This window comes from Pinus tabuliformis, chromosome 4_2 (assembly GCF_031772625.1).
Source record: "Pinus tabuliformis cultivar Carrire ecotype Pingquan chromosome 4_2, CPIR1, whole genome shotgun sequence".
Taxonomy (NCBI): domain Eukaryota; kingdom Viridiplantae; phylum Streptophyta; class Pinopsida; order Pinales; family Pinaceae; genus Pinus; species Pinus tabuliformis.
The window spans coordinates 498,891,129-498,907,535 of record NC_142304.1 but is presented as its reverse complement, the minus strand read 5'-3'; the positions used below and the strand labels follow the sequence as shown (position 1 = coordinate 498,907,535).

The 16,407-nt window shown below is 41.5% G+C and overlaps 1 protein-coding gene across 1 annotated transcript; it reads left to right on the top strand.

The window, feature by feature from the left end:
- Positions 1-12,843: 12,843 nt before the first annotated feature.
- LOC149170172 (uncharacterized) lies at positions 12,844-13,530 on the top strand. The gene has a single exon (XM_089425466.1). The coding sequence runs from the start codon at positions 12,844-12,846 to the stop codon at positions 13,528-13,530; it is 687 nt and encodes a 228-aa protein (XP_089281592.1).
- The last annotated feature ends 2,877 nt before the right edge of the window (positions 13,531-16,407 follow it).

The window sequence follows — 16,407 nt, the reverse complement described above, 5'->3', positions numbered from 1 at the left end:
GTTTCGTTCACCCGGTGGGCGCGCCTCTGCCCGGCTCGCCGCCCGACCTCCGTGCGTTTCGTTCACCCGGTGGGCGCGCCTCTGCCCGGCTCGTCGCCCAACCATCACGGCGCGCTTCTGCCCAGCTCGCCTCTTAACCCGTGTGCGTTCGCCCGGCGGGTGGGCGCGCTCCTGCCCGGCTCGCCTGTCACCCGACTGTGTTATGTTTGTCCATCCGCTCGGTCACCGTGCACGATTACCCGCCCGGTTCACCCGTGCGCCTTTCCACCTCCGTGTCAACCATCGTGCACGCCCTGCCCGAGACGCTAGGGCGTCACATTCTCCCCCACCCGAAGACGTTGTCGACCCGACAACTCATCCGTGGCCAAGTTTTGTTCACCTCACTGTAGGCTTTCCTCCTACCCAGAGTCTACTCCCAGTGTCGTTCATTCTCATGCCCAGATCTATGAGAACCCTTCTCATTTCCCGCTGCACGTTCTTTCTCCTGCTCAATCTTCAAGTGAGGGCTCATTGCCTTGAACAGCCAACAATGAGCCCACCTCCCCTTATCCATTAAGAGGATGCATGGGGAGAACCTGGAGGCTCTCCTTTATCAACCAGTTCCATCTCAATGTCTGGTTCTTCGCTTCTCGTTTGGTCTTTTCGTGACTCCCGATCTCCTTCCTGGATCTTTGGCACTCCCAGTACTTCCCCGACATTGTCTTTCACTTCCCCCAGCTCCCTGAGTGTGTTCGAACAATTCTCGGAGAGTACTTCAACAGCCAAGGGCTGTTCCTCAAGTTTCGCTTTCTTAGTAAGCAACCGCTTGTCTTCTTTAGAGTCGTCCTTCATCATGTCAATAGTTGGAACACCAATAGGTGTGTCTCCCTGACCATCGTAGATGAAGAGTTTCTTCAGGTGTGGTGCAACTACGACCTCGTATTGCTTTAGGAACTCCATCCCCAATACGGCCTCATAGTCGTCGATTTTTACTATGGTGAAGTCTACTTTTCCTGTCCATTCACCAAGAGTGATTATCACTCCTTCGGCCATACCGAAAACATCTGCCGGAGGGGAATTGACTGTCTTCACTTGTGCCTTCATGGGCACAACCTGCAGTCCCAGTTTTCTCGCCGTCTTTCGACTCATGAAATTGTGCGAAGCTCCGCTATCAATCATAGCGGAAATGTCTGTCATACCGAGCCTTGCCTGCGCGTATAACAGCCCCCGTGTTATTGTATCGGTCTCCTTGCTGTCTACTTCGATCTCTACTTTGGAGGTGGCGTCCAAATCCATCTCGTTCGCAGCTTCATCATGAAGTTCTTCTGCAGAGGAGACTTCTATAATCGGAGTTTCTTTGACTCTCGAAACTCCTTCTTCGAACTTTTCCTTTCGTTTTTCCTCGAACCTTACTTCCTCTTTTAAGGTCTCGAGTCGCTTTTCGAGGATTAAGCAATCCTTTCTCCTCTTATTCATTTCGTGCCTCAGCCTTAGCTCTTTAAGCTCTGTTTCTATCGAGAGCCCTTCTTTTGTAAGTCTGTTAGCCTCGTCCACATTTAAGTCCGAAGCTCCCTTTTTTACTAACGTCCGAAGAGCACGCTTCATTGCTGCCAGCTTCCTGCCGCAGTCCATGTACTCCCGTCGCAGCTCGTCATTCTCTTCAAGAATTCTTTTTTCAAGTTCTTCCAAGGTTTCACAACCCAGTAATTCTAGGATAGACATCTTCTTGCCTTTAGAACATGCAGATCCACCTTCAATTTCTTTCCCAAACCAGCTCGCTGACTGAGCTCTGATACCACCTGTCACGCCCCCAATATTTTTTTTGTTAATTGGGCAGCGCGCGGCACCAACGGGCGCTCACTTTTCCCAAGTGCGCGCCTATGGACTACGCCTCACACATAAACTTAACTTATTATCATGCATCTAAACTTCGTTAAACATTAACATAACATTCAACATATAACAATGCCACAATAATAAAATCTGCACAACCAATTTATGGGAGGGGCAACTCCCCAAGAGTCTGCCCAACCAATTTTGTATTATAACCAATTCACAAAATACAATCCGTGCGCCGGTCTAAAGTCTCGGCCGCACCCTTTGACAAAATACAATGGACGTCGGGCAAACTCCCGACCGTCGTTCCTCAAAGATACAACTCGGGCAACCGCCCGTTTGCTGCTGCACTGTCGTTTACCGCTGCACGGCCGTTTGCCGCTGCACGATCGTTCACCGCCTGCACTACCGGTTATCGCTGCCCGACCGGTTACTGCCACACGACCAGTTCACCGCTGATCGTTCACTGTCGCCCAGTCGGTTGCTGCTGCACGACACGGCCGAGTTGGTTCTCCCAACCACACTCGCCGGTCCGTTTGGCTCTACCCGCAACTGCGCCCGAGTTGGTTCTGCACCCAACTCGCTGTTACCTCCACATGGACTCCGCCCGGTTCCGCCCGTTCTGCCCATGGCAGACCTCACCCGAAACACCGTTTTGCTGCACCGAAGTATAACAGGTCGCCGCCTATTCTGTTTGGCCTGCGGCCGAGTTAGCTCGCCCGAGCTCACAACTCGCCGCCCAATTGTTATATGGTGTCCGCCTCTGCACGCCGAACTCGCCTGAGGTGACTCGCCCGAGTCCCACCTCTTACCCGATCTGCGCACGTCGACTTGTCACCCGAACCAAGAAGCTGTTATCAAACTCGACCTCCCTGTTTACTCAGCTCGGACGGTTGCTCTGGTGGCTAAAACCAGTCCTCACGTTTCAATACTGCTCGGCCTCCTTTGACAACCCAACCTGCGTTCCACTTAGATCTCGCACTACAAGAGAGTGCGCATTGCCTTTCTGTCTTCTGCGTATAGAGAGAACGCTCAGACTCTTCGTTGTCCTCCATCGTCACAATGAGCTCGCCTTTATAGTTTCCCCTCGCTCCTCTAGGGGCTTCCATAAGTTTGGCCGACGCCCATCCTTTTGTTTTACGAAACCCCGAATTTCCTTGATGGGCGGGTCGGCCCTTGCTTTAAGGCAAGGCCGACCACTCCTTATAAAACTTCGATCCATTCGTTTCTTAACTTCTGTGCTTTCGTCTTGCTGCCCGCGCCCTTGTACCGACCTCCGCCCAGCTCGCCCATTCTTACTTCGTCAGCTCGCTGCCAACTCGTAACTGCTCGCCCGCGGTCATCTTCGTCACTTGCGCCTTGGCCGGGTTCGCCCTTGGGTCGCCCGCCCGTTTGGTGCGGGGCGCGCTCGGGTCGACCCGCCGATTCCCCAACCGGCTCGTCATACCCTTCGCACGTCGTCCTCATCTCGTGCCCGTGTCAGTTCGCCCGGCGGGTGGGCGATTTCTTGCCCAACTCGTCGTTTCACTTTCGTTTGTGTTTGCCTGGCGGGCGGGCGCGCCTTCGCCCGGCTCGCCGCCCGACCTCCGTGCGTTTCGTTCACCCGGTGGGCGCGCCTCTGCCCGGCTCGCCGCCCGACCTCCGTGCGTTTCGTTCACTCGGTGGGCGCGCCTCTGCCCGGCTCGTCGCCCAACCATCATGGCGCGCTTCTGCCCAGCTCGCCTCTTAACCCGTGTGCGTTCGCCCGGCGGGTGGGCGCGCTCCTGCCCGGCTCGCCTGTCACCCGACTGTGTTATGTTTGTCTATCCGCCCGGTCACCGTGCACGGTTACCCGCCCGGTTCACCCGTGAGCCATTCCACCTCCGTGTCAACCATCGTGCACGCCCTGCCCGAGACGCTAGGGCGTCACACTCTCGTTCTCTTTCATTTTTATTGATAGAATCCAGAGCATATATGGCTCCTTTGCAATGTTGTATTATTGGTTACAGGTTTATGTGCGCAACTCTTAGTTTTTCATTTCTTATATACATGCGGTTTCTAGGGTGTTGATCTCTACATGTGCTTGTTGGATTTGACTGTACAAATTTCTTATTTATTTATTTAATTTTTAAATTTGGCCGTTAGGGTCTCAGAGGGATGCGACTTAACCTATTTTGAAAGTTTTTGAAAAGAATAACAGTGATTCCTTTTCAGTATACCCGAATACAACAATGTGCAAATTATTTATTGGATACCTAGGCTGGGGAGATTTAAAAAACAAGCTATTACTAATTTTCAGTGGGTCCCATTAATTTGTTTCGATTAGTATTAACCAACGCTTTGGATTTTTTTACGAATAAGGTGGGGTACTTTCCTGTGGATTTATTATCCAACGGTTAAATCGTAACACAAACCGTACCTTGACGTGAACAAAATTTCTCTGCAATTCATAAAATTTACCTACAATAAAAGGAAGAAATAAAGAAATAGGGAAAAACCCGGTGTGCCGCTTTAAATGATTTCGTTGGTGATAAACCAACGAACCTTTGCCCATTCTAAATTGAGGATCTTGCAAAAGGAGGTATAATTTTTAAATTTGTTTCAATTTATGAAACCCATATTAAATGTATTCAAATTTGTTTGAGGCGTTCAAATGGAAAGATCAAATTTGGAAACTGTTTTGTAAATGGTTAATTTTTTATTCTTTATAAGGGTTAAGTTTTGTAAATGTTTAATTTTCGATATTTTATGGGGTTACATTTTGTAAATAGATTAAAATGATAATTTTCTGGGGTTAAATTTGTAAATAGTTATTTATTCATATTATTATTATTATTACTATTATTTTTTTTGGTTAATTTCCATTTTTTAACCAAATTTTATAGGATAAGATTATTTTATCTAAAAAAAGTCAAAATTTTATAAAGATATATTAAATGTATTGAAATTTGTTAGGGTTCAAATGGAAAGTTCAAATTTGGAAACTCTTTTGTAAATGGATTAAAATGATATTTTTTTGGGTTAAATTTTTGTAAATAGTTAATTTTTCAAATTAATTTTTTTGTTAATTTCCATTTTTTAACCAAATTTTATAGGATAAAATTATTTTATTGTAAAAAAGATCAACATTTTATAAGGATTATATCTAATTAGCCTAGATCCATTTTAACTGTGGACCTACCAAGTGTCTAGAGAGGTTAAATCTCTTGAGGTGCAAACCTTTTTTAGAGTGGAGATTTGACCCCTCTATTAGTGGATCCCGAGTTGAGATGGACCTATGCTAATTAATAGATGAAATGGTTCTTTTAGGAGCATTATTTTTGGTCAATTTTATTCAAAAATCTACTGTAAATTTTAAAAAGTCATATGTCTAAGTTATTTAAATTGCAAAGATCAAGTGGCTTGGGGGGTTTTGTGGCTGAGAGTGAGACTAAAATATTTTTACCACATCTCCTTGATATTACTTTTATCACATCTCATTTAGAGTGGGTTGGAATATCAACAATGAAGTCGAGCATAGTGGGAGTGGAATTGTTGATGTTCTATAAAAATTTTAATTAAAAGTATTCAAATATGTATATTTATTTTTGTTTTTTATTATAGTTACATTGGTTTTTTATTTTGACAACATTATTTTTTTCCAAAGAAAAAATTAGTAACTTTCTATTAATAAAAATGAAAAGTTACATTGTGTAGATACATAAAGCATTTAGGAATTGTCCCGAGGGACCTATGTGTGTAGAAGACATACACATAGTACGCTACCAAAATATATAAATAAAAAATAAAATTATAGATTGCCAGATAAACTGGAATTTTCTTTTTTGCCTTTTTTCTTTTGGACTTTTTGCCAGACCCCAAGTGATGGAGTAGTAGAGACAATTGCTAGTTCATTATTTCTGGAGATGTTTGGAACTTCTTTATCTAAGTCAGAACTTTCAGATACGTGAGATCGCTTAACTCCACCTGTGCCTTGATTGTTGTTTTTTTCCTCTAATGGGTTTTCAATGTTCGGAACAATTGTTGAGTTATTTGGATTCTCTGCTTGTTTGTTCTGTTCTTCCACCTTTTCTTCTCCCTCCTCTTGGGAGCCTTGTTGCTTTTCTGTCTCTGGTTGTTGCTAGGTTTCATCCATTTCTTCATCCTCATCATCTGACGATGGGGGTTCTGGGAATTGCCATCCTTTTGGTTTTTGCGGTCTCTTCTTTGCTTGTTTGCATGTGTTTTGCAAGTGCCCTGTTTGGTGGTAAACCCGACATCTAAAGGCAATGTTTTCAAAATCTAACCACTGTGTCCACTTAAAATCTTTGTGTGTCAGATGAATACATTCCGGAAGGCCTTTGCTTAAGTCCATCTCCACACAAATTCGAGCAAAAGTGAAGATCCCTTTGTCCATTCTTTCTCGATCTAGCTTTAGGAATCTTCCCAGAGAGTTTCTGATGCCTTCTAGGACTAGATGGTGCCAAAAAGGCAGTGGGAGATTATGTAGCCTTACCCAAACCGACATTTTTGAAACCACCATTGAGTTTGCATCAAAACTAGGGAACCATGGGGTTACAAAGAGACCCGCCCTTCCCCAGAACCATGGTTTGTCATTTATGACATGATTGTAATCTTTTTGGGTATCAAACTGAACCAAAAAAAAACCTTTTGTACACAGATAAATGCCACAGTCTTTGTTCCAGTTGAGGTAGATCCACTCACTTAGATCTTCAGATTTGGGCCAGAAACCATTAAATCGAAAAATGATAGCTTTTGCTTGTAAAGTATTGAAGAGACCACTTACTTCTGGTAATTCTATGGACAGATCTGGAGCTTTTTCCATCTTTTCTACTATGTACGAACCTAGAATTGTCAGATTTGGGATTTGTTTGTCTTGAGTGCCAGCTTTCCCTCTTAATACATCTTTGAAAGAAACCTGACCCTTGTCTATCGGTGTTGATTTGGTTGATGTGCTTGCTCCTGGGGCACCTCCTTGTAGCCGTAGATTCTGGATGATGGTAGAGTTCCTTTGAATAATAGTCTTTCAAAGAGATGTCTTCATGCAACACTTTCCCGGAAAAAATCAAACTTTGTGAAATACTTGTGACATTTTGGGCATTTTGCTTCAGATCTGTCACTTGATCCATACTCCAGACCCATAACATTATCGATTTCCCAAAAATAGTTTTGATAAAAACCTGATACAAATCCTCTGGATTTGGGTTTGCCCCTCTGCCGCCGCCTTTGGATTTTGGTCCCCTATTTAAACTCGTGCTGGTTTGCTCTGCTTTTGATGATTGGGTCCAAAACCTCGGGTTGTATGGGACCGTGCTAGTCTTGGTCTCTGCTCGTTCCATCAAACTTTTCCCTTTGCTTCTAGAGATGTCCTTTTGCTTTGCATGCAACTCCTGACCACTGCATGTCCATTGTGCAGATTCGTAGGTTGTCCCAATGGAAGAAAAACCATTGTCTGCCACCCATCTCTCCTCCCATAAATGGATCTGCAGTGCTTTGAGCCTTTCGTCCGTTGGGTGTTGGAACCTAAGGAGAAGATCACGACTGTGGCGGTAGAGAAATCTATTTTTATAAAACTCGACACGAGCATTTTCTACAACGAGGCGTTCCTTAGGCGTGCCCGCATCTGGATCAAATTCCCAGTACTGTCTTCCTGTGTGATTGTTCAAAGTTTCCAACCAGGGGCTCGCGTCCCCGCCGATCTTCAACTTCCACATGATGATCTAGTAGGGTGGATGCACGGTGCTATCCTCGGCATCTCCAGTGATGGCCTTGTTGGCGCTTCTTCCAACGATCTCATCGACGTCCATTTTTTTTCTTCTGAGTAGTTGCTCCTTATACAATATTATTATTATTATTTTTTATCGAAATGATTAAGATTTGATTAAAATTTGTGCCCAGACACAACTATTACTTGGGAAGTTTACAGTATCTTTCTCTTGCTGGTAATTCAAAATATCTAAATACTATTGATAGATTACTAAAGAGACCCTAAACTATATCAACATGTCTGTTGTTTTGATTAGTGTTATCAGGACCGGACCGAACCAGTCTGAACTCGAGAAGTTTACAGTATCTTTCCCTTGCTGGTAATTCAAAAGATCTAAATACTATTGATAGATTACTAAAGAGACCCCAAACTATATCAACATGTGTGTTGTTTTGATTAGTGTTATAAGGACCGGACCGAACTAGTCTGAACGGACAGGTCCGACTGGTTTGAGGCCAAAATTGGTTCGGAATGGTGACCTGAACCGTTTTTGTCCAGTTCAATATTGAATCGACCTTTTGCCATTGAACCAGACGGTTTTGTACATTGTTGCCAAGAACCCTTTGAATGCAATTTTTTCCTTCAAAAAAGCATTGATATATGACAGTGGAAGCCTAGTATTTAACAATATTGCCCCTATTAATGCTATGCAATTCATGGTCATGTTAAATTCTTAAAGTAAAAGTGACATTCTCCTTTATCTTTCATTTTCATCCCTTTATTTAGATTTTTAACATTACCATGAAATGATTCAAGATGTTTAAGAGTGGTTCTTACCTCATTGGATTTCATATGGAGAAAGTAGAATTTTAGATATCCCTCAAAATCCAGTAGACTTAATAGGATTACAGGATTGTGGGGATAGCAACACTACATTGGATTTTGTCATGTACAAGGGTATGGAACTAGTATTTAATCAAGAGCTCCAAGCCCTCTATGTATCTTGATGTTAGTGGCATTGGTTGTCGAACTCCTCTATCATGAGCCTACTAAAAAAGGTACCCCTTACTCAAACAAAATCTTTTCTTGATATGCTATGTTTTTTCTATCTTATTTTAATGCTTAGAGGGTGATATTAATGATGAAGATCCCAATATAGGCAATGATTTTGATGTTATGTAGGTATTTGTTGTAGCATAATTTTTTTTGGATGCTAGAGACCACGTGGAGCTTGTTTGCTAATGTATTTTCGGTTTAGAGATGGATTGCACTGTGCTATTTTGGTTATGTGCACCCTTACATGCTATATAAATGATAACTTTTTCTTATGTGTATAAATGGTTTGGATTCATATGCATGCACATGAATATATATGTTTTTCTTTAAAATTTGAATATTTTATGTGTTTTTGGTTGATCGGTTTTTTGGGATTTTTTTATCGGTCAGACCCGGTATGGGGGTCTACTGGTTCAATGACCAGTCCGACTCTGATAACTATGGTTTTGATAGCTATATACATGACAAAATTGACCTTGCAGAAGATGATATTTACAAGGTAACATAAGACATAGACATTGGCAAAACTATCCCATGACTGACTTATTAAGGTCCAACCTCTGTTCTTCATTGGTACGAGCTACCTCATCCATCTTCGAGATACACACAGTCAGGTGATTAGTCTGATCTTGAAGATTCGTTAGTTGACTTCAAAGGGCGTCTAATTCATCATCCTACTTGGCGATCTTTTCCTAGAGAGAGAGATTCTCTTCTTGGATTTGAGTTGTGGATAACATGTAATCTTGCATCTTCAGATTAAGAACCATAAGTTGTACATTCATGTCATCTATTTTCTGTTTTTGCTGAGGTATTATGTCTAGGCTGACACAGTTTATATTCTCAATGGCATGGCTGCTAGTAGCCTGATCTTGAGATTTTTTTCCACATACTGCTTCTTGTGGGTTCACCAAGTGCTGAATTATGCAATTTGTATGGAAAGAAGAAACAATTATTTATGAAATTCCAAGTTTGGGAACCATGATTGTAACTTACCACCTTGGAACAATTTGCATGATGCTGAGGTATGTTGGGGAATTGACTGTGTCATAGGGAGATTTCTGAGTGCTAGACACATCAATGGAATAGCCAAGACAACACCTCACGAGGGCCCGTCCTACCACTCTCGCTTGAGGGAACCAAATAAGAAGGGAGCCAAACCCAAAGAGGCAACACTGTCTAGGAGTACTGTAAATCCCCAATCTAGGAGAAATTCACAGGAAGAACATGCTCCGAGCCGAAATATACACCATCTAATAGTCACCAGAGCGAGGTTTGAATTTACATATCTTTGGTAAGCCCCTTGAACTTGATTTATAATCCACAATAATTGATTGGTACACCACCCTACCATGAATCTAGATTGATTGTGAGAGGGGAAGGTCATGATTTCGTTCCACTGCATATGAGTTGCACTTGTAGGAAGATTTGAAATAAATTGCTTAGAGATCATTCACCTACTGTAAGAGTACAACATGAGAGCAAAGGAGAATGGTACTTGGTACAAAAATGATGTTCGCAAGGCTATATGCGTGCGATTTGGTAGGAGAGTGACGCCATTATATGCCAAGAACCGTCATACTCCTAGCCACTTGTGTGTCTTGATGATTGATGGTTGCAGATGAAATTTGAGGATTACATTTTATTTCACAGATTGTCTGATTAGACTTGAGTAAGTTCATTTTGAGAGTCATGAAATGATGGATTAAGCTATGGAAGATTGCACTAGCTATATATTCCAGTTAATTCTAATTGCCTAACTTGGAGATGGCAAGCTTGGTTAGCGCAATTGTCTGCTTCACTGTTTTGCTTCTAGAGGATATGGAAGTATGCTTTTTATGGGATTTCTTCAAACAATGTTGTGATTCTTCTCATTAGGATTTCTAGGCAGCTTTCCTTATGTAGGGTGCCATTATAAAGATGGTTGATGACAAGGAGAGAATCTCCCATTATGACTATGTTGGATTTTCGCATGTCTTTTATGACAAAGAGGCCTTGTAAGAGGCCATATAATTTAGCTTGGTTGTTTATCATGGACCCAAAACCCCAGGCATACCTTGTGTTGAAATTGCCATCAGGGCTATACAAAACGCCTCCCCCTCTTGCCACCCCTGGGTTTTTCTTTGAGGCACCATCAAAACGAAGGATCCAACATGCTCTTTTCTTCTTCTGATTTACAAATTCTTGGTTAGACAGTCTGAGAAGCCTATGAAGCACGGGTTCGTGAACCTGGGGTTGGGGTTTGTGAACCCGTGTCAGGATCTTGTCCCCACAAACTGGGTGCTGGAGTAGGTACGTCCCAAACGAACCTGTACGAATTGGGTTCGTTCCATAAGAACTCAGTGTGTTATGACTGCAGGATGTGTTTGTTTGTTGAAACGGGTGCGCTGAACCCCGATAATGGGTACATGACAAGGTTCGTCTGTTGTGGGGGCAAGAAAAGAATGTTTTTTTATTAAACAAAAAAACTAATAAAAAAACATGTTATACTTCTAAGTTATAACTTGACTCGAAATTTCATTTTTTTGCATTTTTCATTTGCACAGGTCCGAGAGTTCGATGGCGACACAAGGTTGGTCCCTGGTGTGTTCGACGAAGGCACAAGAGTTTGTGGTGTTGGTGGTAGATGCAAATCATTGGAGTTTTGTGGAGTTTTGAGGTGCAATAGGAGATTGGAGGCAGGGTGCAGCAAGTAACGCAGGCTTTAACTTTGTCATTTTTTCATGCCAAAAGAATGCCTATAGAATAAGGGGATTCACTTCATTCCTTTTTTCTAAATTGACAAGACCAATATGCATTAGATTAGTAGTTATTTTAGCAATAAATAAAAGACGCATTGCCATTTAGAGGGAAAACTTGCTGTATTTAATAAACATCAGTGCATAGTTTTAAGGGTTGCTTGATGCATTAAAAATTTATGCATATGTATATATATGAGCCACAATTTGCTTGATTTTCAGATTTTTAATTTTTTAATGTCCTTACTTTCAGATTTGGCATTTTGGTTAATTTCCAAAATCAAGAATGTCTTCATCAAATCAACAATATCCACTTTGGAAATATGTGGAAAGGAAAAAACCTCCAAAGGGTGCTGGGGGATAACAACAATAAAAGACAATTTCTATCAACTTGAATGGAAAGGGAGCTATACCAGAGTTAAAACTCATTTTATGAAGATACCAAGGTAGGGTGTTGATGCTTGCATTGGAGACCCAGATGATCCCACTAGACTCCCTAGTGCACAAAGAGAGCAACAAAGGGCTGATGGTAAGGCAGACAAGGCAATATCCAAGGCAGACAAGGCAATATCCAAGGCAGACAAGGCAATATCCAAGCCATGTCATAATGTTGATGAAAATGATGACTCCAATGAGGAAGAATTATGATCCGATGATGAAGAAGTTCAAATTGGTGATGAGCATGTTTTATCCAGAGCATAAAAAAACTACCAGTCATGCATGCAAGAAGCCTAAATTCGGTGGCCTTTATGACATGTTTGATGTGACAGGTAGAGAGGGTGTTGATCTTGCAATAGCAAGATTTTTTTTTGCATGTGGCATTCCTTTCAATGCAGCCCACTCACCCTATTTTGATCAAATGGTCCATGCTATTAATGATGGACCTTCAGGGTATAAGGCACCTAGTTATGAGAAGCTTTGAACTATGTTGGTGGACAAGGAGAAAGCACGTCTTGAGAAGACGATGTCGACATTGAAGGCATCTTGGAGTGTAGATGTATGCTCCATTGTTATGGACAATTGGATTGATTGTTGAAATTGTCCGTTGATTAACATCATTGTCTCTTCCATTTCCGATCCATATTTTCTAAAGGCCATTGATTGTTCTGGTCAAGAAAATAACACTTTGTTCTTGAAAGACCAATTATGTGAAGCCATTGTTGAGGTGGGGCCATCGAATATTGTTCAAGTTATTACTGATGCAACTCCAGTTTGCAAAGCAACAGGAATGATGGTCCAAAAGGAGTACAGGTTAGTGGAAAATCTAATTTTTTTAATTACAAGTTTGATTTTTAAATCTTTTTATTATTCAATATTCATTGAATCATAAATCATTGTAGATGTCATATTGAAAGATTCTAATTTATTTATTTTTTGATATACTGTAGGCATATTTTTTGGATGCCATGTGCAGTGCATTCTTTGAATAATGCACTGAAAGACATCGGGAAAATTGAATGGATCTAGATGTTAATTGATAATGGCCGCAAAATTCAGATGTTTATATGCAACCACCACCATTCACAAGCCATTTACCACAAGCATGCCAAAATGGAGCTTCTTAAACCAACAGATACTAGATTTGCAACTTACTACATTTTGCTTAGACAACTTGTGGAGATGAAGGAGGCTTTAGTTGCCATAGTTATTAGTGACATGTGGGACCAGTGGAGGCTATCTACCTCAGACACAACTCTAGAGGTGAAGAGGTTGATTTTGGATGATCAGTTTTGGGCTGATATCAAATTTGTTGTGGAGTTTATAGAGCCAATTTGTGATATGCTTCGCTATGCAGACACAAATGGTCCATGTTTAGGTGAGATTTATGAGAACATGGACTCTATGTGCGAGAGGATCCAATCCATCACAAATAGGAAAGATCCTACTTTATGGCCACAATTGAAATCATTTATACATGGGTGGTGGAATAAACTAAACACCCCACTTCACATGGCAGCCTATGTAGTTAATCCAAAATGGTATGATCCCACAACAGGAAGGAGACCTCCTTCCCAAGATAGAGAGGTGGTGAAAGGGTTTAAGGTTGCTATTAAAAAAATCTATGGTTCTACAAAAGAGGCCTTTGAGATACAAACTCAATTTGCCCAGTTTTCACATGGCCAAGGTGTCTTTGGTTCACATGATTCTTTGACTGATAGGCGCAAGAAGAAGGATCCGATTGATTGGTGGTGGCTTCATGGTGTTGATGCTCTTGAGTTGCAACAATTTGTGATATGATTACTTGGACAGGTAGCTAGTTTCTCATCTTGTTTTTGTATTATTTAATTAATTTAATTTACATAACATTGTCTTGACTCTTCTCCTAACAATTTTCCATTAATGGTTTCCATACGATTACTTGGGCAGGTAGCTAGTTCCTATATGCTTTTATCCATTCATTGAAGAGAAACAAGTTGGGATCAAAGAAGGTTGAGAACTTAGTCTACATTCATAGTACACTGTCTCATATCACGTAAAGACCCAGGGTACAGGGAGGGTCCTTTCAAGAGATGGGACCAATACACAGATGATGTTACATGTGTGGATGAGGAGATATAGCCAGATGGTCTTATTGAGCTACCTCCAGTTACTATGGATGAGCAGGAGGCTCTAGATGAGAGTGATCCCTCCCTAGAGAGCCTGTTGACTGAAGAGCTTAGTGATGTTGATGACATGGATACTGATGACATGGCTTAAGGAAGCCTAATCTTGTTCATTGTTCAGTTTCACTTTTTTTGGAATTTTGAGAAATTTCTATTTCATGTTTGGAAATGCCTTAGGGAAAATTTTGAATGTAGTATGACAATGGACATATACTTATGATTCTAATATCTATTCTCATGATTCACATCAATATGTAAATTGCAACCCACGTTTCCTGGCAACATAGTGAGAAGCCAACTGCGGTCGGTATGATTGGTTTTACTTATTGTGGCCACCCTTTTGCTATTTAATCATTCTAGCTTTTGCAACCAAACTTGCTCCATGTGGTTTAGGATCTGGTTGGTTGTCTTTGTGGAAATATTTCCATATTCCGCACATAGAAGGATTGCTTTCATGGCGATCGATTGGGGTCTAGGTATCTGATTTTTAAAGGTAGCACTGTTCCTTGCCAACCAAATTTGCCAGCACATAAATTTGAGAAAGGATTCCCAAAACCACTTGAAGTGAGGTTTTTCGTTGAAAGAACCATTGTAGGATTTTGGCCAAGAAGGAATAAGGTAGGGATATTGGAGGGCTAGCTAATTCGATTATAAAAAGAAGACAGAGCTTCCATCCAAGCACTTTTAGTGAAAGAGCAAAATAAGAAGAGATGATTGAGAGTTTCTTCATGATGTTTGCACAAGGGACATCTGGAGGGACCTTGGATTCCGTGCTTGAGGAGGTTCTCAATAGTGAGAGGTTTCTTGTGGGCAAGATTCCAACATAAAGCATTAATTTTGGGATTCACATTATTGCACGAGATTTTTTTCCAAAGGTAAGATTTGGGAGGAAGATTATCTGGATACAATAAAGCTTCATAACTGCCTTTGACAATGTATTTTGACTTTTGCCATCCCATCTAATCCTTCGCCTGTTGATTCCAGGGGTGCCACCAATTAGACGTTCTTGGAGAGTGTTCACACAATGAATTAGTTTGTTTGGGTTTCTGTCCAGATTCCAACCCAGTCAATGTCTGTCTGTGCCCCATTGAGAGATATTAGCCAGCGAAGTTTTCCCTTGACTTGTGAGAACCTCTTTGATAGGTTGGAGTTCTCTTACTTCTTCTAGGGGTTGTTTACCGATAATAGAGTCAGACTAGATATTAATATGGGCACCATTTCCAAGAATCCAGTAAAGATGAGTGAAAATTAAGGCAGTCACCGAGGAAATGAGCTTCCTGATGGTTGATCCTGTTTTGAAGCATTGAAGGTGCCAAAGGCTCCAAACATTATCTGATGTCTTTTGGCTTTTACCACCTTCGACCACCAACACTCAAGTTGAGAGATAAAGAACCAAACCAATTTTGCACCCATTACTTGATTTGCAGGAACAGGGTCCCAAATGCCTAAACCACCATAGAGTTTGGGTGCTCGGACCGTGGTCCAATTTACCAAATGAAACTTTTTTGTTTTGTTTTTTGTTCCTTCCCAGAGAAATTTCCTAATTTCTTTTGCTAGTTGTTGCAGAACAGACTAAGGAGCCAAAAGGGCCGAGAATTAGTAGAGAGGGAAGGCTGATAAAATTGCTCTGATGAGCACTATGCGACCCACAAGGTTGGGCCAATGAGCTCCCCAGGATTCAAATTTCCTTTTAACTTTGTTTATGATTCTCGACAAGGTTTGTGCTGAGTGATATTTGAGGCAAATAGGGATCCCCAAATCTTCAAATTTCCTTTTAACTTTGTTTATGATTCTCGACAAGATTTGTGCTGAGTGATATTTGAGGCAAATAGAGATCCCCAAATATTTTAATTCCTTCCAATTATCAACTAAGTGGAAGCCAAAAATTTTTGCTATCTAGCGTTGCGTTGATTTGAGCTTTAGTTTGATTAGTTAATCCTCTAGAAGCTATCAAGAAGAAATGCAAAAGTGTTGGAAATAATACTGAGAGGGGGGGTGAATCAGTATTATCAAGCAATTTACCAAATCTTCCTTATTTGATCTTTTGAATTATTCTTGCATATCAGTACCATAAAATAATGAGCATGAAAAATAGACAGTCACACCAAAGAACACAAGATGTAAGGTGGAAACCCAATGCGGGAGAAAACCACCTGCTGCAATATGTCTCTATCTTCTTTCAAGAAAATCCTTTTACAATGATTTTGTACTGGTGCAGTCCTTTACCAGCACGCAGGCTGCAACCTGCAGAGAGCTACAACTCTCTCTCGTTTTCCAGTCTCTCCTGGAAGGGAGCTACAACCCCCTACTTCTTTTCATGAACAATCAAATGATCAACAAGTATACAACAGATACAGTCCACTACAGATATCAGATCAGTAATTACAGAAATAACCCAGAACACCTTATGAACAGAAATATACAGTCAACAGATCATCTTAAGACAGGGACGCATATTTTCTTTCTGTGGCCTGCGACTGGACGCAGTCTACCTTCTTCTGTTCTGCGTGCA

Coding starts and splice junctions, on each gene's coding strand:
- LOC149170172 (XM_089425466.1), top strand. CDS start 12,844: ATGGAGCTTCTTAAACCAACAGATACTAGATTTGCAACTTACTACATT.